This window comes from Chiloscyllium punctatum, chromosome 7, assembly GCF_047496795.1.
Source record: "Chiloscyllium punctatum isolate Juve2018m chromosome 7, sChiPun1.3, whole genome shotgun sequence".
Classification (NCBI taxonomy): Eukaryota; Metazoa; Chordata; class Chondrichthyes; order Orectolobiformes; family Hemiscylliidae; genus Chiloscyllium; species Chiloscyllium punctatum.
In genome coordinates this window covers 78,973,103-78,999,105 of record NC_092745.1, presented here as the reverse complement: position 1 = coordinate 78,999,105, position 26,003 = coordinate 78,973,103, and the positions used below count along the sequence as shown (strand labels likewise).

General features: G+C 39.1%; 1 protein-coding gene across 3 annotated transcripts in view; it reads right to left on the bottom strand.

The window, feature by feature from the left end:
• Positions 1-7,919: 7,919 nt before the first annotated feature.
• srsf11 (serine and arginine rich splicing factor 11) overlaps positions 7,920-26,003 on the bottom strand; it is a 30,143-nt gene continuing 12,059 nt past the window's right edge. For all 3 annotated transcript variants that reach the window (XM_072574163.1, XM_072574165.1, XM_072574164.1), the window contains 9 exons: positions 23,298-23,399; positions 20,639-20,685; positions 18,856-18,983; positions 17,679-17,760; positions 14,081-14,209; positions 13,878-13,961; positions 10,690-10,803; positions 8,989-9,142; positions 7,920-8,821 (listed from right to left, as the gene is read on the bottom strand). In XM_072574163.1, the coding sequence (XP_072430264.1) occupies positions 8,618-8,821; positions 8,989-9,142; positions 10,690-10,803; positions 13,878-13,961; positions 14,081-14,209; positions 17,679-17,760; positions 18,856-18,983; positions 20,639-20,685; positions 23,298-23,399 (1,044 nt within the window). In that variant the 3' untranslated portion in view covers positions 7,920-8,617. The remainder of the gene's footprint in view (positions 8,822-8,988; positions 9,143-10,689; positions 10,804-13,877; positions 13,962-14,080; positions 14,210-17,678; positions 17,761-18,855; positions 18,984-20,638; positions 20,686-23,297; positions 23,400-26,003) is intronic.

Here is a 26,003-nt window from a genome sequence, read left to right as displayed (position 1 = left end):
GTAAGGGTATGAAATGCTTTGCCTGTAACAGTATTAGATTCACCAACTTTAAGTACACTTCAGTCATCATTGGACAAGCATATGGACGTACATGGAATAGTGTAGGTTAGATGAGCTCCAGATTGGTATGACAGGTCGGTGCAACATCGAGGGCTGAGGGGCCTGTACTGCGCTGTTATGTTCTATGTAAAGGAGTCATTCCCTTATCGCACATTGGTTTACTCCTGTATTGACCTCAAACATCATCTCCCTCAGATAGTACCTTCCCACACAATTGCAAGAGATGTAACATGTTCTTTCACTCCTCCCTTCTACTGGTTAATGGCTTTGTGGAATGTGCCCTCAGTCTGCAAGCATAACCCTGACCTACTGGTCACTTGATTTCATTACGCCTTGTTGCTCTCATTTTCATATTCTTGTCCCTCGGCCTCGGATCAGTGATTCCAAAGTCTAGAAGATTGTAGGCTTTTATTCTCACTTGGTTGGGTTTGCTCTGGATATCAATAACCCAGTCCAATTCTCACAACTGGATAGATCCAGTGTTCAGGTTGTAGGTTAGCTTTGGTGTTCTGTCCCACTTGTTTTTATATATCTTGTTTTGATGGGGTAGGTGATATAGAGTTTCCTGTTCTGTTTCTGAGGTTGGTAAATAGAATCCAAATCTATAGGTTTGTAAATGTTTCGGTTTGAATGCCAGCCCTCTAGAAATTCCCACGCGTGTCTTTGTTTAGCCTGTCCTAGGATGGATGTATTGTCCCAGACGAACTGGTATCCCACTTTGCTTGTGCGTATGGATACCAATGACAGTTAGTGCTCAGCTATCTGAGTGGGTAGTTTCCTGCCCATTTGTCATAGACCTTGCAGGGTCTTTTGTATATAATGTTCATTCTGCTGGCTGTGGGTACGGGGTCCTTAAAATTTATCAGTAGCTGTCTGAGTATGGTGGTAGATTTGTGGGTTACCATGATGCCTAGTAGTCTGGTTGTCTCCTCTGAAATATCTTTGACGTATGGTAGGGTGGCTACAGTCTCTGGGCACGTTCCTGTTTAGGTCTGTTGTGCAGGACTCTGTGGACTGCGTTTACTGGGTAAGCATGTTCCCGAGTACGTTGTATAGGTGTTTCTCCTCGGCTTCTTAGTTCCTGGGTGCTGTTTAAATAATGTCCTGATGATGCAGTTCCATTTGTGGGTGTTGGAGTGATTGCTCTTATGGTTGAGTAGCTGATCAGTGTGTATGGCTTTCCTGTAAACGCTGGTCTGCAGTTCTCCATTGGCTTTCTGTTCTACTGTGACATCCAAGAAGGGGTGTCTGTTGTTGTTCTCTTCCTCTTTGATGAACTTCATACCAGTGAGAATGTTTGTGTTTGGAGTTTCTTTTAGTTTGTCGTGTTTCACGATGACATCCACAAAGTGGACTCACAGCTTCATCTGGATCATGGGAAGGGTTGTTCATTCTAACCTCTGGATAACTGCTTCAGCTACAAGTCCTGATACTGGTGATCCACTAGGTTTCCTGTTGATTTGTTTATGTATTTTGTCGTTGAAGTGGGTTGTGAGGCACAATGTTATTCATTATAGAAAGTACAAAAAACTGAAAAAAAACTTCCCTCTACAATGCTTACAATCCAAAGTGAATCCTTTCACATGAATTTGTCTGAAGATCAGAGCGGAATGTGTGATCAGCTGCTCCATCACAACTTTGTATCAATTGACCTTCCCTCGAGCAAGCTAAATTTTCACTAAGGGGCCAGCTACCAAATACTCTTTGCATTAAAGAAGCTAATCATCTAACACTCTTGCCAATTTTCCAATCTCAGCTTAACCACTGGTGAACATCATAAACATATTATGTTTTCCATGTTGGTTTGATCAATTAACTCATTGAGACTTGCTAGTGTCCCTACGAAAAGAGCCTTACCTCTTGCTTTTAATGAACTGCTTTAATGAGTTGTTAATCACATTTATGTCATCCAATTAACTGTATATTTACACAGCATAATTCCATGGTGATCACAAATTCAATTGATCTGTATCACATAACTCTGTCTTAAAGAAATATGACGTTCAGTCCATTATGTGGTGGAGCTAGAAATCAGTGCAGGAGGCTATATTGCCCAACTAGAGGCACAAGGTATTTCCAGTGCAAAAATGTAAAATTATTCAAACAGTACTGCAAATCTAAACCATACAAGAGTAGAAGGTAAAAAATTTCTTTGAAAACCAGACTATTAGACAGAAAAGTGCAAATTAAGAAATAAATGAGTGTACAAATTTCCTAGCTGAAATAAAGGATCAAAAACAAGTTTAATTACTTTAGAAGTTAAAGGATTGGAAACAGACTTCAAATTTGACATGAGCACAAGCACTACAGTCCTAGATGGCCCTTTGGAATGGCTCAAAACTTTAGATAGCTAGCCATCAATAACTAAATTACAATGTCCAGGTGTCACAGATCTTCCAGTGAAAGATCAGATACCTATCATGCTTCGCCAGAATAGGAAGAAAAAACAATGAACAAAACTCTCCACATTATGTGCAATCAAAGTACACTTTACTGACCAGAAATACATATACATAGCTACATCTTCAGAACAAAACATCTCGCAGCAAGGTAATGAGACAGCATTCCAAAAGAATTCCCGCAGCTCTTTTATGAGTATGATTGAAACAATATAATATCCATGTTTAAGCCAAAGTGCTAAACCAATATGTCAATATAATCCCAGAAGGATGCCATACCCATTGATGGAGAAGGTAAGAGGGACGAAATAGAATGCTACATATGGGATCATATCACCCAACACTGAGCCAATTAGTCAGTGTTCAGGGCTCATGATGTTTCCAAGCGAATTGATTCATGCAGGTTCTTAAATAAAGTTTGGAGGGAAATCCATTCTATGACCTCAGGAGATACTAGCTAGGAGATACTAGCAATCCCCTTGACCAGGTTCAGGCTGTTAAAAAGCTTTATTAAATCTTTCAGGCTGTCCTGTTTTGACTGTCTTGCCTTCAGCATCTCATCAGCTTTTGAAATATTCCAGTGGAACATATCAAACATTCTTGAAGGGGAAAAAGGAGTAATTTATGTGACATATATATCCATGGCACTGCCAGACAGCAGCATGACCACAGAATCTGTGAAATTCTGAAAGCCTTACAGGAAGCAGGAGGAACAATCTGTACCAGAGAGAGATACACTCTCACAGATGAGCATGTGTCAGATGGTGAATGAAAGGACTTTTGCAGAATCCTGAGTAAAACTACAGTCACTCTTCAGTATAAGAAATCTTACCTGTTACATAGCAAGCCACAAATTACCTGAAGAAACATTAAATAGAATTCAAAAGTAGAAATCCAAACATTCTCCTCTCTCGATTTGCAAATTCCCAAAGTCAAATTCAGTTATTTGCTTGCCATCTTTTATCTTGCAAGTCCCATATCAATTACACATAAGACAAACGCTGATCACTTTTTCCTATGACATCACCTACGTCTCCTGCTTCCTCACCCCAATCCTGTCTGAATTGAATTAGCTTTGTCATGAGTACTCAAATGAATACAGTGAAAAGTTAGTAAGTTACCACTTACAGCATCATCTTAGGTACAAAGGTACAATCCTTCATTACAGAATAGAGAAATGAAAAAAAAAGTTATATTACAGCTATAACCACAGAGCCAAAAAACAAGTTAAAAAGACAAATGTCAGTTTGTTCAAGGGCTCTCAGCAGACCAACGGAAGGGGCCTCCACATGCCCTGACCACTGGCTACTACTGCATACCGGATTGGGCCTCTGGTGTCCCTGCCATCTTTGCTTTAAGGCTGCAAGTCAGAGACCAGGAGAAGGGAGGAAAAGAGGTACAAAAAAAAAGCGGACAGAGCAGATGAGTTCAGGCTGCAGCATCCCACCTTGCCACTTACCTCCGTCAGTACCTGTTCACAGAAGGAAATAATCCTCCAATTCAGTTACAAATGCACTTTCAAAATCACAACAGTCTAATCTTTAGCTGTCCATTTATATTTCTACAGTTGATTTGCTCAACTGACTGTCCCCATCACATATGATGTCCAAGTATCCAAAAGAACTATTATTCTCTAAACTTGACCATTACCCAGTTCAGTACTTCCCTCCCTTAAGTCCAACAGGCAGTCTTGAATAGCTGTGCTGGACAATTGATTTAAGTTTCTGCTGACAGATCTGGCTAATGCAGTTAAAACATGATTGTGTTCTAATCTAATCTGCAGAAACTGCTCACTATTTCAGCATTATTGGCTGAGGGGTGCTTGAAGGAATTCCAAAGTCACTTGCAGTTACTTCTACTGAAAATAACCAACCTTCCACCAACTAATCTGTAACCACTGGAGTATCATTGTGAAGCCACACTAGAACAAGCACAGGCATACGTAAGACTAAGGAAATGTGCAAAGGTGATTGTTATATGCAATATTCGATGGTTAGTCCTCCTGGAAAGAAAATTTAATGTTTTAATTGAATGGACAGACTCCCTTAAAGATAAAGTCATCACAGTCCTACCAGACCGCGGAGCTGCTCTCTCAGATTACTGGTGGTGGTTTAACTTGAAGCTCACCAGACCATAGGCAAAGGGTAAAGGTTGAGGCAAGTCCTTCTTGCTAACCTCAAACATCACAGGACAGAGGACATCAAACTTAAAGAGGTCATAAATATCTTTAGATCTAGCCTGGAAGATATCCGATGTGAAGTTCATTATTGGTCACGATCATAGTCATTGTCCAGGCTGTAGCACATGGCAGATTTCAGTAATAACATACTTACTGAAATGCTGGTATTGCACATATTTTCCTCACTCACGTGCAACACTGGGCTGAGATTGCCTTCTGCTCATCTTTCCTCTTGCCCTCCTCGCACCGCCACCCCCCCCGCCCCCACCAACCTACCTTCTTCCACAAGTTTGCCATACTGTGCATATCCTCTGTTCATTCCCTTAGCTAAGTGGATTATGCATTCAGCTTTGAGAGTTTAAGAGAAGGTATTTTACAGGCATATAATAATGTCACTAGACTAGTAGTAGTGCTGGGTACAAGTTTAAATGGTGAAACTCGAAACTAATAAATGTAGAAAAGCTTACTAATTGTGATCTGTCAATTGTCATCTGGTTCAATAACAGCCTTTAGGGAAGGAAATTTGCCATTCTTACCTGGTTTGGCCTACATGTGACTCCAGACACAGTAATATGATTAACTCTGAACTGCCCTCTGGGCAATAAATGCAGGACTATCCAGTGTAATCCACGATGCAAGAACACACAAAGCTGTCATTTTCACTGATAATGGCTTCCAGAACAACTTGACCCAAAAATGTGCAACTGTAAATCCAATTTGTCTCTCAACATGCAGCAAACAAGACCCAATTTTAGAATTCTAAATGATACTTGACCATGTTAATAAAATACAAAACCTCACTTGATTTGCACAGTAATTAGACATTAGAAAGGATGTTGAGCTTAGCTTTTTTGGTAACGGTTGATGCAAATTAGTTGAAATTTAGTATTAGTGGTACAGAGACAGAATTCACAAAGGGGACAGATTAAATGTCAATGGCATTTGAAAATATTGAGTATGAAATTGAGTATGAAAGTATGAAATTGCATCCTCCCACACACCCAAGGTGTTATGGTGGATGTGGATATGTTTCTGTAGAGATAAGAGATTGAGAGATTAGGATAAGATGACACAGGTAGGGTTAAAAAAGTCAAATTTGTTGGATGTGATGGCTTTCCCATGTCTTTAGATAGGCACATTCCTGAGAAGGCAAGCCCAAAAAGGTGGTTGCTTTTATACTAGCGGGAAAGAAAGAACTGGGAATGGTTCTCAAATTTACAAGAAATTTGTCATATTTAGTATGGATTCCCAAATGTAGGTCAGGTTGTTTTCAAACTTGAAAGAAATTTTCTTACAACTTTGAATATTCTCTACTGCTTCACCGCATAAAAATCAAGACTTTACAGAAAATATTGTCAGTTTTCCTGTCAATTATCTAATGACTTGCAAAGGAAAGATTATGTAAGGATAGACTTAAGTACCAAAAAAGTTATGAATTGTTGGTGAACATTAATAACTAGAATTTTAAATTAGGATTGTACTTATTAGGCAATACATAAAGGCCACCAGTTAAAAAAAAAATCAAATTATGATGGCATGCTGAAAGCACATAATTAGCAGACAAACTGAGTTTGCGGTCTTGCACACTTTTGGGACAAATTATGCAGCTTGAAATAACTGAACAAAAAAAAAATCAGAAAATAAGTGTCTAAAAAAACTGCAAGATGGTTATCATTCTGACATGGTTTAAGAAATCTTTTAGCATTAATTTTCACATAAAGCAGTTTAATAAGAGTAATAAACTTCCTCCAAAACTGTGGGCTCTTTAGACAACCTTTTGTGTGATACCTTGTTTACATCTTCTGGGAAGTCCAAATACAACACATCTACTGGTTCCCTGCTCAACCTCGCCATCCCAGAATCAGCCTACTGAACATTCTCTGAATATTTTCCAAGTCCAATGTAATCAAAACTGCCTCCAATATTCTTGGCATGGTCTTGCCAATGCCCTGCACAGTTACTGCAAACTTCCCCTACTTCTGCCATTTCCTGGTCCCCTATTTCCCCAGCCTCTTTTTAAAGGGCCCTTAGCCCCCCTCCCTTTTTATTTTAAAAAACATCTTCCGGGTGTGTTCATTAAGCTTAATGGCTTCCACACAACTAGTCTACACAGGGAATATATTAAGGGCAAATGCTGTTTTACCTTGGGTTGCACAATCAAAATCTGACTTTAAAAGAATCAAACAACATAGTATTTTAACAAATTTGATAGAGAATTAGGAATAAGTTTAAAATGGAGTATAATCTATTAACTCCTGGAATAAATATGCTTGAAGCTGGAAGTTGATTTTATGGACTCAAGATTAAGAATACTATCTTCGACTTTTTTTTGTTAATCCCTTTATTGTACTGGATATGGTCAAACCAAAATATTTAAGTTTAGGGTGGGCTCTGAAAGAAACTAGCTGCAATACAAAAGAGTAGCAAGCTGGTGATTTGAAAGCGAAGCAGGTATCTACCATCCCAATCTAAGCATTAACATTTCTTGGCAAACTTACAACTTGAATCCTGACTAATGACTAAATTAGACGTTCACTGTAAAGATTAGGGGCGGATGATGGCTCAGCAGTTAGCACTGCTGCCTCTCAGCACTAGGATCGCAGGTACGATTCCAGCCTCAGACGGCTGACTGTGTGGAGTTTGCACATTCTCCCAGTGGCTGCGTGGGTTTCCTCCAGGTGCTCCGGTTTCCTCCCACAGTCCAAAGATATGCAGGTCATGTGAATTGACCATGCTAAATTGCCCATAGTGTTAACTGCATTAGTCATAGGGAAGTGAGTCTGGGTGGGTTACTCTTCGGAGGTCGGTGTGGACTGGTTGGGCAGAAGGGCCTGTTTCCACACTGTAGGGAATCTAATATACTGTCTGCTCACACCTGGAAGTGAACAGGTCTGAATTTGGCCAGTGATAATGCCTTCCAAATGGCACTGGACTGTACCATTACTATTAGTTGACACCTCCAGAAGATGCTGAAAATGAGTAAATATCAACATTGGAAATGCTTCTGGAGGGGCGTTGGTCAGACTAGGATTTTGTTCCTGCACCTCTGAAATAAACAAAATGGGGAAAGAAACTTCATTAAAATTATATTACCTTTATTTATAGCCATTTTAAATATGAAAATTGCAATCCACTTTCACAGCAGATCCACAATTATTTTCCATCATGTATTACATCCGAATTAAAGTTTTTACAAAACATTGAACACCATCCTGAAGACCTGACCATCCTGAAGACCTGACCATAGAAACTCCAATCAAAATAATGAGCAGAATCTGAACTAGGCTTTAAAATAGCTTTTATTATCAAAGCTCACATGTAAAACAGAAATTGTTTTCATAAACTGTACAAGACCATGGCACATACTGCAGCCAAAATTGCTAATCTGACAGACTTGTCAGTATCAAGATAAAGAAAACTATTTTCCTCACAAGACCTTGCACATGAACTCCAGTTTGTGCAGATGCTCACTATTTTAAAAATAGTGTGCAAAACACAAATGATAAATTGAAGAGCAGGAAATATCAAAGTATGTTATTTATTAGAGCTACATACAAAAGCAGACAAAGCCACTTAAAACTAAGAAAGCCAAATAAACAGTGAACTACATAAACTCAAAATCTACAGTCACAAGGCTCATAGGATATGTAACTATCTACATCAGTATTGGTTGAGTTTCTTTGAACAAATATTACACATTACTGAGGTTCCTACTCTTTTCAAAGGAGATCCCTGCATATATTTCAGAAAAAGCTTCTTACTGGCACACCAATCTGATGCTATTAGAAGTGCAGTTTCACTTCATGAACCAAGTCATCTGCACACCTCTTCCACAAACTGTGTCGAACAAGGCAGGTGCCAAAGTCACCACTTTCTAACCGTAGAAAATATTATAGAAGGGCGACACTTCAATTCTGACAGAAAGCACTGCTAAAAATAATCACTTCACATTAGGAATATAAATCAGCTTTCACTAAGTTTATTCACTCATGTCCATATCTTCTTCATGGTGATCATCGCCATTGACCTTTGACTCTTTAACAACATCAGTACTTTCCTTGTCACTTGGCTGTGCAACCTCTTTCAGTTTTGGAGACACTGCAGATTCAGAAACTCTCTGCTCTTCTTTTCTTTCTTTTTCACTGTCATACCCTTGCTCCTCTTCATCATAATCTCTTGTAACCTGAATAAAAGAAAGAGATTTTGAAAACCATTGTTCAATTCAATAAAAGCAATCCAAATAAAATCATGTAGTAGTCAAACTCTCATACTACAGAAAAGGAATGATTCAATACAGTAGCCGTTTAGAGATTATACCAATTCTAATATTCTCTACATTTTCAGATTTACCTTCACATCTCCTTTTTCACTCTCCGCTTTTTTTTCCCTCTCCTTCTCCCGCTCTTTGTCTTTACTCTTCTTCTTTTTGCTAGATGATCTCTCCCTTTCCTCTACTTCTCTGCTTCTGTCTCTGTCTTTATCCTTCTTCTTTTCTTTTTTGTGCCTATAAAATAAGTTGATCAAAAAATTTCAAATAGCTTGAAGATTTATCTTTGATTTGAGAAGAACTGTTTAAAGAGATGGGGTTTGTTGGTGATGGTGGTCGGAAGGGCTGGGGGCAGAAGAGGTGTGGGAGAAGGAAAAATGCAAGGAGAAGGGACGAAGGAGTTCCTTCATCCAAGAAATAACCTTAACATTGGACAAAAATGTTAGCCTGGGTCTCAGACGGAAGTGTGACGACAATCCTGAACCTTCTGCGATGCAAGTTTGAAGTTTAACTATGTTACAATATAATTTAAAATTTGGATTTGAGTTAATAGCATGTGGGAAGAAAGGATTTAATAGTCAAGATTAAGTATTTCTATAGCCATGTTGATTTCTTTAAAAAGAGCACAAGTGTGTTTCTGGGTTGCAATAGGGTTTTGTCATAATTGCAAACTTTATAACTGACTGTGTGGAGTTTACACGTTCTCCCAGTGTCTGCGTGGGTTTCCTCCGGGTGCTCCGGTTTCCTCCCACAGTCTAAAGATGTGCAGGTCAGGTGAATTGGCCATGCTAAATTGCCCGTAGTGTTAGATAAGGGGAAATGTAGGGGTATGGGTGGGTTACGCTTCGGCGGGTCGGTGTGGACTTGTTGGGCCGAAGGGCCTGTTTCCACACTAAGTAATCTAATCTAATCTATAATGGAACAAAGTAATGTAGTGCATTAAGTTGTCAATTTAGAAAGCACTAGAATTTTTTTTTAAATAGGGGAGATATTGTAGGTTTGAAAAGACTTTTGGGTTCAGTTATGCTTTGGAAAAAGCTTGACTGAAGCTGGGTATGTAAAACAGTTACACCATATGCAAGATGGTGGTTTAGAATTGTTAGGAAATAGTGTAAAGCAGTGTAGCTCCAGACTAGAAGTGTTTGAATACAACCTTGAGAGAATTATTTGAAACTGCAAAAATCTAAACTCTTTAAAACCTCCAGGAAGAGCCCACTAGATTCTCAATACTGGGAACCAAAATCAGTTAAATTACAGCCAATAGATTTGAAAGAGAACAGACATCTCTCTGTTGAGTGTATTGTAAAGGTCTGGTTTTGAGATTAATGGGTGTACATTTTACCATGTTTCAATTATTTCAATTATTAAAACCAAACAAAACTGTCAAACCAAACTTCAGTCTAGGATCAGACCTGTCCAGTCCATCAGTGGCACTGTAGAGAGTCCTGTGAAAAAGTAGCTGCATTTTACTTAAAACCTGACCTGCAGTGTGAATGGCTTGCTGTTAATTTTGACAACTCTGATGATGCAGTCACAACAATTTTCAAACATAATGGGACCACATTAAGAAAACAAACTGGAAAACAGTGAGCCAACTAAATAACAATGCTGCCACTATGCCAAACTGTAATAGCAGATTGTCAGATTAGCATCAGATAAAACTGATAAAAATGTGTTGCTGGGAAGTTGTCCACAATGTTAAGAAATACAAACTCCCATCAAGTTGAAAAATATTTACAAACCCTATTCAGATGTGATTCATCAACAGTATTTGCCTCATTTACCTTCTAGGGGATGGTGACCGTGACAGTTTACGTTTGGGTGATCGCGATTTCTTTGGGGACCTTGAAATCGTCCTACTTCTTCTACGCCTTCGTTCTCTTTCTCGGTCTCTGTCTCTGTCAAAGGGAACATTTTAATTACAGTATTCTATTACTCTTATATAAATCATCCTATACTCAAGAGTTCTCAGTGTTTGGCAAAACTAACCATTTGCATAGTCCATCTTTTCTCAATTACATTTAAAAACTGCCCAAGGTTTACAATTATTTCTAAAAGCAAACTGGTTTCAAAAACTGCAAATCATTGTATCAAAAAAAAAATTAAAATCTTGACAATTGGAGGAAATTTTAAAAAAAGAAGTTAGAGGGAACAGACACAGTTCTAACTACACAACTAGGCAACCTAGTAGATTACCCACGTGACTCCACACCCACAGCAAAGTTGCTGATTTTTAAATGCGCTCTGAAAATGCACAAAGGTATTTAGTAATAATAGTTAGAAAACCTAAAAAAATTGAATGGACCACCTTGCAGAATACCAAGTATCCCCTGCCCTCAACTCCATAATGATCATCATTTGGAGGATGCAACATATACACTGGTTGATGGATTTTATGTGCACCACCAAGTGGCTCAGCAGCAGCACTACTGATCAAACCAGTGAAGTTCTAAAGGACTCTGCTCCAAGACTGGGCCTACGCAGGTGGTGAGGAAACCAGAGAAAGACAGTTGACCTGATACTCAGCAATCTGCCTGCTGCAGATGCATCTGTCCATGACAGTAATCAGTAAGAGTGATTACTACACAGTCCTTGTGGAGTCTAATTCCCACCTTCACATCGAGAATACTCTCCATTGGGTTGTGTGGCATTATCACCATGCTAAATAGACTACAATCAAATCTAGCAAGTCAAGAGTGGGCATCCATGAGATGCTGTGGGACAGGAGCAGAAGAATTATACACGAATCTGCAACCTCATGACCTGGCATATGCCCAACTGTACCATTACCATCAAGACAGGGTATAAACCTGATCCAATGAAAAGTGGAAGAGGGAATGTCAAGAGCACTACCAGGCACACCTAAAAATTAGTACTATTGAAGGTAAACAGGATTCTTGCATGCCAAACAGCAAGTGATACACAGAGCTCAGCAACTTCACAACCAACAAATCAGATCGAAGCTCTGGATGTGACAGGACTGCAGTCATGAATGGATGGTGAACATGTGAACTGACAAAGATTAGGAGGCACCATAATATTTCTATCCTCAATGACAGGGGACCGCAGCACATCAATGCACAAGACTGAAGCATTTGCAACAATCTTCATCCAGAAGTGCCAAGTGCATGATCCTTCTCCGCCTTCTCCACAGGTCCTCAGCATCACAAGTGCAAGTCTTCAATCAATTAAATTCACTCCAAATGAGAAGAGAGAGCACTGAAGGCACTGCATATTGCAAAGGCTGCAGGTATTGATAACATTCTAGCAATACTACTGAGACAAATGCTCCAGAACCTGCCACATCCCTTGTGAAGTTGTTCCCAGTATAGCTACAATGTTGGCTTCTACCTTACTATGAAGAAAATGACACAGGTATGACCAGTGCACAAGTAGCAAAATAAATTCAACCTGGCCGATTACCACCTCATCACTCTGTACCTCAACATCAGTAAAGTGATAGAAGGTATCATCAGCTGTGTGATCAAGCAGCTCTTGCTTAGCAATAAACCGTTACCTCTGGTGCCCAGTTTGGATTCCATGAAGGCCACTTGGCTTAAACAGACAGAGACAAATTCCAAAAGGTAAGAGTCAATGCCTTTGACCCCCCAGGCTGCATTTAACAGTGTAGCAATGAAGAGCCCTAACAATAAATCAGTAAATGGCAATCAGAAGGAAAAGTCTCTGGTGGTTGAGTCATACCCAACACAAATGAAAACAGTTGTGATTATTGTATGTCAGCCAACTCTGCTCCAGGACACCTTTGCCAGATTGCTTCAACTTTGTGTCCTCGGTCCAACCAAATTTGGCTGCTTTAATAACTTGCCCTCCATCATAAGGTCAGAAGTGGAATATTTGCTGATAATTGCACAATGTTGAGCACCATTTGCAACTCCTCATATTATAGCAGTCCATCTTCAAATGCAGCTAAACTTGGAAAATATCCAGGTTTGGGCTAAAAAGTGGCAAATAACATTTGTTCTACACAAATGGCAAGCAATGACTATCTCCAGTGAGAGAATTTAACCATCATCTGTTGGCATTCAATGGCGTCACCATGGCTGAATCCCCATGATCAGAAACTTAACTGGACTCGCCATATAAACAGAGTGGCCACAGAAGGTCGAGACAACCTCCTGACTGTCCATCATCTAGAAGCAGCACGCCAGGAATGTGATGGAATGGTCCCCAATTATCTAGTTGAGTACAGCTCCAACAACACTCAAGCTTTATATCATCCTGGACAAAGCAACTTGCTTAATGGCATCACATCCACACCCTCTGCCACCAATGCTCAGTTGCAGCAGTTGTACCACCTACAAGATGCACTGTGGAAACCCACTAAGATTTCCTCAACAGCACCTTCCATTTCTGCCTGGAAGAACAAGGGCCAAACATACATGGGAACACTATCACCTGCAAGTCACCCTCCAAGCCACTCACCATTCTGAGCTGGAAAGATAACACTCTTCCATCTAGTATTGCTGGGACAAAATCTTGGAACTCTCTCCCTCACAGCATTGTGGGTCTTCCTATAGAGACTGCAACAGTTCAACTACATCTTTCAAAAGCAACTAGGAATGGACAATAAACGTTGGCCACCCAGTGATACCAAATTCCACGAATGAACAAAAAGTGTTATCGGAAAAGATGGCACTTCCTTCAACAGACAAAAATTGGAATTTAATTTTTGTTTCCACCTGGAAAACAGACCTTGACCCAAACACCACACTTCTTTCTCAATGTTTAATACCAATGAGAAACACAAGATAGTGGCCCTTATTTTCTGCCTAAAACATTCTTCATTGTATAGAACGTCGCAACCCTCTTGTCTCTTGCTTCCAATTAAAGAATGTTGCATGGACCAGAAACTCCCAATGTAGAGAAAGAAATACACCCCTCGTGACAACCCGCTTGCATCTTATTTTTTAAAACATAACTTTTTGGTTAAGTGCCCCACTTGAATGCATACCTGCTAGGACTTCGAGACCGCCTGGCTGTGCTATAGCTTTTGGGAGGTGTTTTTGATCTCTTTTTCTCTTCCTTCTTTTTCTCTCTACAGGGAAAAAGAAGTGATGTTTAAAAATGGCTGTACAAAAGTTCATTTAAAATCCACATTAAAAACAGATATAAATACCAAGAGCAAATCAAAAAAAAATTAAATCTGCAACAAACCTCGATTTGGATATACTTCTAGACCGCCTTCGCTCTCTTGAGCGTGATCTTCTTCTTCTTGGACTGCGTGATCGCCGCCTGCTCCTAGACTTTGAATGTGAACGCCTTCTAGATCTGCTCCTGGAGCGCCTATTAAAAGCAGGTGCTGTGTAAAGTACTCAACAAAAATAAACCTATTATCTAACAATACAAATTGTGCTTAAAAGAACAGATCTAGACAAATAGCTGGAAACAAAAAAAAAGTACTCAAAACAAATTTAAGAACAGCTGTATTTAAGATTTATTCATGCAGTTCCAATGTAAATCTCAAACTGGCAATAAATGGAATGCTACAATGTGAAGGATCTAAGTATAGTCTCATTTTTGATAAAACAATGACAGCATAAAGTAAAAGCTAGGAAAAGAAATGGAATTCTGTTAAAAATAGAGAAGTCAAACTGGAAACATGTTTAGTTATCTGGGTGTCCTTGTGCATGAATCAAATGTTAGTATGTAGATAGAGCAAGTTAATAGAATACTATTAACCTTTACAGACGATAGTGAACAAGAGGTTTTGGTTCAGTTATACAGTTTAAAGGAAGAATGCAGATGTGTTAGAAGCAATTCTGAGGAGGTCTATCAGATTAATAGCTGTAATGGGCAGGTTGTGGAAAGGTTGCACAAGCTAGATTTGTGTCTGAAGTTTAGAAGCATAAGAAACATTTTGACAAACAAACAGTTAAGATCCTAAAGGGTCCTGACAGGGTAGATGTGGACATGATGCTTCTTATGGCAAAATCTAGAACCAGGGTCCCTGTTTTTAAAAATAAGTGACAACTTATTTAAAACAGAAATGATGTGAAACTTTTTCTCAGAAACACAGGAGTCACTTCCTGAAAATGCAATGGAAGCAGAGTTTCAGTTTTTAAATAAGTTCTTGGTAAGCAAGGTCGTGAAACATGTTCAGGGTAGGAGGAAGTATAGCTTTAGGGTTACAATCAGATTGACCATGATCTTATTAAAATGCAAAGTAGACTTGAAAGGCTGAATAGCTCATTCTGGCTCATTGTCAGTTTGACAATGAGTTCTATCATCTCAGGCCTGGGGTATCACTTCAGGTGTACCTAGAACCAAACACCTTCAGCTTCTTCAATGACGTCTACTCCTTCATGAAGCCAAAAGCTGGGATGTTCACTGATGACTGCACAATGTTCAACACAATGTTGTGACTCCTCAGCAACTAAATGTACCATATATACTTGAGTAATAGTCAACATCATGTAAAAGTCGATCCCCTATTTTTGGCCAAAAAAAAAATTAAGGAATTATCCACATATCTCGTATAAAAGTTGATTCTAGTTCTTGACAGATAACAGATGCATAAGTGAGTGAGCAGGCCATCCCGCTCCAGGTCTTCCAGTCCGCCAGCCATCATGGTCTGCTCTGGGTTTTCAGAATTACCATAATTCATTGTGTTTTTGTTCTTTATTCGTTTAGATCAATTGAGCTTCTGCTAATGATAAAATATGAATTTTAACAGGCATGAAATTCCACCCCTCAGAGTAGCATCCATGTAATAGTCAACCCCATAAGTTTAACTTTAAAAAGTAGACAGAAAGATTTGACTATTACTCAAGTATATATAGCCAATGTCCAGTAGCAAGACCTGGACTACATCCACTTTGGTGCTGGTAAGGAGCAAAGTAACATTTGACCATCTGAAAACAAGAATAAATGTCATGGGGAGATAGATTCTACATCATTATCATTGCTGAATCCTCTGCCAACATAATCTTTGGGATTACCATTAGGTAGAAACTGAACTGAATCAACCATATAGGATAAGGCTGCTTTCCTTGGAGCAGAGAAGATTCGAGGTGGATATGGTAGGGTGTAAAAGTTTAATGGATAGAGATAGAATGTGTAGGAGACAGGTCAAAACCAGGATCACAAATTTAAGCGAAGTGATAGGTCACATGGAAAGTTGAAGAAAATCTTTTTTCACCTAAGGATGGTAGGAGTCCGAAACATAGGGCCTGAAAAGCATGGTTGACTCAGAAGCTCTCATGACCTTTAAACAGTATCTATTCACTTAATGCATCAAATGGTTTCCATCTGTGCTGTAAACATCAGGGTCTATACCTTAGGGTACGCTAACAGTTTAGAGGTTAGGAATTCTGACATAACTTACCTCCCACCCCCACTGCTCCTTCAACAACAAATTATTTACCTACTTTACAAAGACTGCAGCAGTTCAAGGCAGCAGCTAACAATCAGTTAGAAATAGCCAGTAAATTGAGGCATAGTCAAGAATACCTATATCCACAACAAGAAATTCTATTTTTATACTGCACATAAAGAGCTTTTTGTGTTCTTTCAGACTCTGTTACCAATCACTTTAAATCCGCATCTCCTGGTTACTGACCCTTCTTTTTCTGGAACCAAGATGCTAGTGATTACAGAGATTAACAATAGTCTCACTAATACTCTATCTTCATTTTGAGGGATTTCATTCTTGAATCAAGATGACATCTCAATTCTCCACTGTCATTCTAACTTGGGAGTGTCTATACACTCCTGGTAATTTAATCTAGTGTTCCAGATCACGCTACAACATCAATTTCCTTATAAGAGTCAGGTCACAGCAATTCACTGTAATCCCCAATTCACAGAGACTCTTCCTCTTCAGTTTCTTTGGCAAGAGTTAGCTTTTCGTGGATTCCACCCAATCACTCAGGAAATTTGCCATTTCTCCAACTTCCTGATTTTCTTTATTCTTTCATGTAATGTGGATGTCTCTGGTAAGGCCAAATATTTGCAGCCCACCACCAATTGCCCAGAGGCTAATTAAAAGTCAACCACATTGCTGTGCATCTGGAGTCAGGTGTAAGCCACACCAGGGGAGGATCAGCTTCCTTAAAAATGACCTGAGTGAACCAGTTGGATCTTAACAACAAAAAGACATCACAGTCAGTATTTTAATTATATTTAATAGTCTCCTCTTATTTCTACATTTTATTAATTGAATTTAAGTTCCATTAGCTGCACAATGGGGTTTGAATAATGGTACCCAGGATACCAAGCTCGACTTTTGGATCATGCATAGGAAATTTCAAAGTGCGCTATTTATTTGTGAAAAGAACTACATCGTAATATAGAATAACCAAGGCAATGCTGTAAAGGAAAACTTGCCAGTAAAGAAAATAACATTTTAGAGGATGTTTTCAGAGCTTGGATGGGCAAGTGCGGCAAGTCACAAGATAGTATAGGTGAAAGGATACACGAAGATGGAATTTGTAAAATAAAAATATTGGACAAATATACTTTTGTACTCTGGGATTTTAAAAAGTAATTCTTTTGCCCCAGTAAGACAAAATTTGGACTAAAAAGCTACTTTGCTTAGTTCTAAATTACTGAAAGTCAAGCATATTTCTAACTGTGCACATCAGTAAGGAATGGAATATTACTGTTGCATTTTCATAGGTCTGGAATCTATAACATTTAAGTAAATGGACAACAAATCAAATTACATTAGATTTGAATTGGCACAATATATTAAATCACTCACTCAAATCATTACCCTTCTTAATGAAAACAGCAACTCTTTCCTTATTCTCACCTATGCCTTGACCGGGAACGAGAACGCCGCCTACGTGAGCGAGACCTTGATCGAGAATGTTTCCTTTTGTCCTCCTTTTTGTCTGAAATACAAAAGCCAAAATAATTGGCAGGCAAAAGGAACTAAATATACAGGAGTCCATTTCAAGTGTGTTGAAACAGTTGGGTCTACCCTTAAAAAAAACACTTTTTCAGACTGAGTTGCACAAAAGAAAACGAGGACTGAAGACATTAAGCCACCCTCATCAACTCAAAAAAAAACAAACATTTAAAGAGGGCCTTAGCTGTCAAAACTCAAATGTACATTCTGTGGCCACCATTACTGCCTCAGAATGTTCAACTCCAAAATCTTATCCCAAGACCTCAGCAGTCTCAACCTACAGTTTACGACTTGCTGGCCAAGGCCAATATAGAAGTGACTTAGCAAAGCAAGTGTCAAGATACTCAATATATGCCTCTTATGTGGAGGTGCCAAACTGGGGTGGACAAGTCACAATATCAGGTTATAGTCTAACAGGTTTATTTGAAATCACAAGCTTTTGGAACACTACTCCATCAAGTGAACGAAGGAGCAGTACTCCAAAAGTTTGTGATTTCAAATAAACCTGCTGGACTATAACCTGATATTGTGAGACTTCTGACCATGCCTCAGAGAATTACACAGTGTGTTATGGTATAACGCGAAAGTTGTGTTCCTCTGCAATCTCACTGTATAGAAAGTCACACTATGAAAAACTGCTATAGAAAAATCGCCATAACCATTCAGCAGAAATTTTGTATCATCCAAACAGCATTAACAATTAGTCAATCATGCAATTAGCCAATTCGCATTGACGAAACACGTGCTATACCAGAATGCACGGTATTGGAAAGTACATGCTTCCCTGACTAAACCAGTAATGGGTCCTTTATGTTTATTACTATACAGTAAAATGATGAGAACATTTATTGAAAAATATTACACAATTCACCCAAATCTTTGAATTTTGCTCCATTATCAAAAATTGCACCTTTTCAAAAGTTGCAGTAACTACACTGAAAATTTTTATAACAAGCTATTTCTACCAATTAGCATAATATGTACAGTAATCCAACCATACAAAATTGAACACAAAGTATACTTCTGCTGCAACTTACTTGATGTCTAAACCAAATAAAAATATAAACAAACATATTACCAGTTTCTATAGCAGCTGAGATCAATGACTGTGCTTCTTTAACTCTCTTCATCGCTTCTTCGATATCCTTTGAAGAGGTGTCAGATTTCAGAGCTGGACTCACAATGGTACCAGCAGCATGGTTTAACCTGAGAAAAACAAATGTATATGCAGTGCTGTTCATGCCAAAACCTTTCCTAGGAGTAAACTTAACCTGTTTAATGCATGCAGTATTTTACTTAAAGGACCACAATGCCAATCATTAAATGGAGTAGTACCTTCCCCTAATTAACCAAGAAAAATTCTCCAGACAGCAATAGATTTGGAGCAGAACAGTTAATTATTGGGAGAGAAATACTTCAGAAATGGTATCAGACTGGCCACCTCACACTCCTGCTAATAATCTTGGATAGTGGAGTCTGATAGGCAGGCGTGGGTACTGCACATGCTGGAGATTAGAATCAAGATCAGAGTGGTGCTGGAAAAGCATGGCAGGCCAGGCAGCATAGAGGAACAGGAAAATCGACATTTTCGGCAAAAACCCTGCATCAGGTGAAGTCAGATGGCAATCTAGCTGGAGAAAGTACCCATCATTCATTCACTGCTTCAACTGTTGATAAGCACAATATTTTCCAAAAAAAAAACAAGCAACATGATCTTTGATGAAACATACAAACTGCTCAACTCAATTCAGCCTCCATGTATAAAAATGTACACCACAAAAGTCAACAGTACTGTTTTTACTCTCAGGCCCTAGGAAAGGGTTAAGGTCAAAGAGCTAGCAGGGATTTGCAAATACAGATGGTGATTGATTAATCCAATAAAATGTTTTGAATTAACAGAGAAGGTTCATGAAAGGAATATAATGGATGTATCCTCAGTTTCAAGTTCAACTTTAAAAAAACTGGCTTAAGTAGAAGAAATCAATGTGCTTTGGTAAATGCTTATATTTCAGACTACAGTACTGTACACATTGGTTTGTTACTTAAGGATCAGTGCCAAAACCACTGCTTTTTAAATGTATATTTTAATACTGGAAAAAAAATAAGATTCACTGATAATTCACCTTCTTCTCTAGGTCCCAATCTCCCACCAAACTGAGCAGGCACAGAACAGAGGCACATGATTGACGCACTTAAATCTCATTCACTAGTACATGCATAAGCACTTCCCTAGAGCATACTGTGCATACTCCTCACTCAACAAATGCAGCCTTTTAGCTACAAGTTTAAACTGGGGTAAAGGAGATCATTATTCTTAAAGCAGACATTTAAGAGACATTAAAACTCATGATAGACAAAGAAAAACATTTCTACTGGTTGATCACAGCAAGGGTGGACACATTAAGTATTTGGACACAGGATGTTCTGGGAAGCTGAGAGGACCAATTTGTTTTGCATCTAAGTGGCAATGAGCTGCAGCTCTATGCTGACAAAAGAGATAAATGCTATTGGATGGGCATCTGAACAACACAGGCTTGGACGGTTACTTAATTACATTGGGTTAATGGGATTGACTAGATCGATCTGTATAGCAGCCACGAGCTGAATGGCTCCTTCTGCACCATATTGATAGCAACTTGATCATCAGATTGTGCAAACCAGGAATTAAGCCCGAAATATTCTTTTTCCCTAGTTTAGAACTGCAACAGAATTTATTCCCTGGACCAAGTGGCAAAGTTACACAGAAAATTACCCCACGTACCAATAAGTGAAAACCACACAGCAGAGATCTGATACCTTCTCTCATTAGTTTAACTAATATGTAGAGAATTATTTTGATTTTAAAAAATTCTGTAACTTACTTTGGATCAACTTGAGTGATGAGCTTTAATAGCTGATCTGCCGTAACCTAAAAACAAATATAAATATTAGTACATCAGAGTCAAATACTCTTTAGCTGAATTTGGAAACAAAAAAAAGGGATAACTTTAACCAATGGATAAATTTCAGGCACGACAACTTCTAAATAGGGGACTCTCACAATTGTAGCCCTTATCACATTTCATATTAATCATTTATTCTGTCAATGGAATAGAATAGAAAAGAAACGTCCTCCTCCGCACTTGCTCTGGAACATCCACATTTGATACGGGAGAAGCAGGACAATAGAATCAGTGGCTCAGAAATTTAATCAAGTTTCATTATTTCTCGCAAGGAAAGCAAAAACAGAAGAATAAAAAAGGACTAGGCTGAAAGAATAAAAGTCTGAACATTTCAAACTTTTGCCACCTGTTGAAACAAACTGTGTGCAGAGTGCATGTTCTCCCTGTGTATGTTTCTGCCGGGTTTCCTTCCACAGCTCAAAGATGTACAGGTTAGGTGAATTAGCCATGGTAAACACTGGCGTCATGGGGATAGGGTGAGGCAGATGGGCCAAACAGCCTCTTTTTGCATTGTAGGGATTCTATAAATTTAAAATCGGTAAAGACTGCAATAAAAAGTAGTGCACTAGTTGAAAGCACTGCCAAATCCATTCTAATTAAAGCTTCATATGAGTAAGTTAGGAATAAACAAAAACACTGGAAGATACAAGATATATACCTCATCATCAGCGCGTTTCAATATCTAATTGCACATGAACTTTCCCAGCTAGTAAAAACTGCTCGGCAAGAGTATTTAAGGTTTGGTATAGTTGCATAAATTCTTGTTTTTATTTAAATACTTTTATTTACTGTGGTTCTAGAAGGATTTCAAGCCCAGTAATTCTATCGTTGGTATGTTATTCATCAGGACCTAGAATCAACTTGTAGAAAATACCTGCAAAGGCATTTATAGCCATACATGCAAAACACTGATGAAGCATGAACTTATATTTTAGCTTTAAACTTTTAAAAATTTTTTTATAGAATGCAGCCATTAATGACATGCCCAGAATTTGTTCTCTAACCACTCTTGAAAAGGTGGTGTTCATTAAACCACTGCAGAGGTCTTATGGTACAGTGGCAGTATCTCTAACTTTAAGCCAGAAGGCCCCTGGGTTGACACCTCAACTGCTCTAGATTATAACATGTTTGAACTGACTGACTTAAAAAAAGTTCAGACTGATTTAACTCAACCTACAGTGCTGTTAGGAATCGACTATTGATCATCATTCCCAACTCAGGATGATGTCGGATCGGAGAGGAACTTGCAGATATTGGTATTCCCAGACATCTGATGCCCTCATCTTTCTACATACTGGCAAAGAAGCCTTACTGAGTTCCGGAAGTGTGTTTTGTAGTTGGCACATACTGCTGCCACAGTACATTATTATGGAGAGAGGAATTTAAAGTGGTGAATGGTGTCAAACAGGGGGCTTTGTCCTGGATGGTATCAAGGTTCTGCAACATATTTGGAGGACCAAGCAAGAGGAGACAATTCCATCACCATTCCGAACTTGTGCCTCATGGTTCTGGCCATGCTCTGGGGAGTTGGGAGATGTTCGCGCCACAAAACTTCCAGCTCTGATCTGCCCATTTAACCACTATTTCTGTAGCTGGCCCATTCCATTTTGGCCAATAGGCACCCCACTATCACCCTACATAGAGGAGCAAAAGACCATTCACTTGATTGAGCCTGCTTTACGATTCAATAAGGTATTGACAAAACTGATGGAGCCTTGACTTGATGCGCGTCAGTTATCCATAGCTCTCAACTCATCTGTCAATCAAAAACCTGCCTAATAAGGCTTTAATGTATTCAATGACTTCTTCCTGATGAAAATTCTAAACACAAATGACTCAAGGAGAAAAGGTTACTCAACCCAGTTTTAACTAGGCCCTCCCATCCTAGACTTTCAGACCAGACAGAATATCCTCTCAGTATCAACCTTCAAGCACCTCACAATCTCAAGTTTCACGGACATCATCTCTATTCTTCTAAACTCCCAAGAGTTCAACCATAGGTTCAACCTTTCCTCACATGACAACCCGACATACAAGGGCACTGCAATGTTAATACTACTGAATGTCAAGGAGCAATGGCTGTATTGCCTTTTGTTGGTGATGATCAGTGCCTAACACTGGTGTGGTGCATATGTTAGGATTATTTCATCTGTTTGATTGCATTAAATGGTTATATGCAACATTCCTCCTGTGATGAATATAGGGCTACAATGTGCTGAAGACAAAAGACTGCTCAGCAAGAGTCACTAAATAGTGACAAGCAGTGGTAAGCTTCCAAACACAGTAAATTCTACTGCTCTTCCTGTTACTCCAGATGAGTTAGTTTAAGAGGTTGCACAACTCCACAAACCCCATATTTGCATGTGGCTGTGCAGATCAGTTGGGTGCAAAAGGCAGCCAAAGTGATTAAGACTTAACACCAGAGGACGTAAGCACAATAATGCACAAGAATGGCTTCTCCTTTGTCAACAGTTGTCATTAACAGAAAACTGTCCTATATAAAACTATAATTACTGTACATATGGTACAAAGGCAAACCAGCTGCCAGTTACCATCTTATCTATTTAACCACACATACCTGTGAATTCAAGTTTGCTCCTGGCAGTCCAAGTGCAGCAAGAGTTGGATCCAAACCAGGATTCACATTCCCAAGAGTAGTAGCTAATGGAACATTGCTGAGCTGTTAAAAAGATAAAAGAAACTGCCTGAAAGTGTTTTTGCAGAATTAAACTGAAAATTGCCCTGAAAAGCGTTTGTTTGCTGTACTGCTTGATCACATTTAGAACACTTTGGAAGCCTAAATTATGGATTATAAAATACAGACATACAGTTTGGAGACCATTCATATTACTTTATGAAAAGCTCGGTGATTAGAGATCAGAGATCAAGTTAAATTTGGTGCCCTGCAATAAGATTAAATTCAATTCAATTTCAACACACTCACCTCCCCAAAGTGTGTATCTGCATCTGAAGCAAAATACAAAACAGAAGACACCAATTTACAGTTTGGTGACAACGCAGGGCCCAAAACTAAATCTGTGACCTACATTTTGAGGTGCTATGGCTTTTACTTTTCATTTAACTGAAAACAGCAAAGACTAAATTCTGCAAATACTCAGCATAACATGGAAATCCAGAAGTTCCTTGGTTAATCTGACCCAAATTTCAGGCATTAAGATCTTCAGACAATGATGATGGATCTTACTTTATTGCGGTTCTGTTCGCCGAGTTGGGAATGTGTGTTGCAGACGTTTCGTCCCCTGCCTGGGTGACATCCTCAGTGCTGGGGAGCCTCCTATGAAGCGCTTCTGTGATCTTTCCTCCGGAATTTGTAGTACAGAACAGCCAGGGAATTCCTAGAGGCATGGCACTCATCCACAGATTCAAATTAATAAGCATATCGACCTGGACCCAATATACCGACCACTGCAACGGACAGCTGGAACTGACAACCGGAAGCAGCAGATTCAAACCACAGCAAATGCCGGAGGAAACATCACAGAAGCGCTTCACAGGAGGCTCTCAAGCACTGAGGATGTCACCTAGACAGGGGATGAAACGTCTGAAACACAAATTCCCAGCTCGGCGAACAGAACCACAACAACGAGCACCCGAGCTACAAATCTTCTCACAAACTTTGATCTTACTTTTTTTTTTGACTTCCTGGTTGCTGACAGCACTGCACGTGCAAATAGCCTCAACTTGGAACCAGATTTAAGATGCCATAAGAACAAAACTACTTTACAGAAACTACTAGATCTTTGTAAGCATCTTTAAAAAATATCAGCAGAAAGTGCAGTTCCATTGCCACTACAAGTAAACTCTGGGGGCACTGTGGTTCATTCATGACACCAAGGGGTTTGTAGACAGTACATTCCAGAACGTGTCACCCCTCAGCTTAAGGAAGTGCAAGAGGAACTGGTGACAACTAAACAGGGAGCACGAGTTCCAAGTTCATCTCACTTTCAATCCACTTGTTGGCATTGCAGAGCCAGGTCATAGCACTGGACCTGCACATATTGTATAAGGACATTATTGCTGAACAGTAACAGGATGAATTTTTTGGGGGGTAACTTGAAAATGCTGTATGGGGGGTTTAAAATGAAATTGAAGGGAGATGGGATCCTGAATCTAAGGCTTTGTGTCTGTTGCCGCCACTTAATACAGTGGTCAAGACGTTTACTGTTGCCAAAAATTGAGACAGTGGTAAATAGTGAGGAAGAACACTATAAATTGCAGAAGTCTATCAACTGATTAGATAGGTGCACAACAGTGACAAATGGAATTCAACCTGGAATGTAGTGTACTTAGGGAAGGCTAGCAAGGCCAGTGATTATACTATGAATGATAGGAACATGGAAAGTACTGAAACTCAGAGTGAGCTTAGTCTACAAATGCATAGGTTTCTCAAAGTAGCAGGGAATGTGGATAAAATGGTTACATAAGGCATATGGGATGCTTGCCTTTATTAGTTGAGGCACAGAATAAAAGGTGGTTTTGCTGGAATCATACAAAACATTGGTTAGGCCACAACTGAAGTACCGCATGCACACAGAGTGTTGGCCATCATTATTAGATGGACGCTGTTACATCAAAGTATGGTCAAAGGAGATTCACCAGGATGCTGCTTGGATTAGATAGCCTGAGGTATAAGGAAAGATCAGACAGGCTGGAGTGGTTTTCTTTGGAGTAGCAAAAAAATTGATAGGTTAGCAAGAAAGATTGAGGGACATAGGGTGGAACTGAAGATACTTCCTCCATTAGTAGAGGGATCAATAATCAGACGACAAATTTATGATAGAAATAGAAGATTAAGAGGAGACTGGAGGAGAAATGTCTTCAGCCAGAGGGTAACATTTAAGTAGCATTTAGAATTTCACTTGCATTGACAAAGCCTCCAGAGATGTGGGCCAAGAAATGAAAACACAATTATGAAATTCAGATCTTTGCTGGTTGGCACTGGCACAATGAGTTTCTGACATTTGAAGTCTCAAACTGAATATCAGTACAGCTGCCATAACATTTGCTAACTTTGCTATCTGCAGTAGACAACAGAATTAAGAAACAGCAGAGTCTGAGATGCTATGTCAGGTATAATTTGAAAAAGGATAATGCTTTTCTTGGGTGTGTATCAGGCATAAAGCGAGACAAGCAAAACAAAATTTTCAAATCAAACATTTTTATTATGCCCAAAATAAATGACAAGCACTTGATTGCATAATCAGATTTAAACCAATGTCAAACAAATAAGATAATGTTTACTTTTTTAAAAACTGGTAATAGC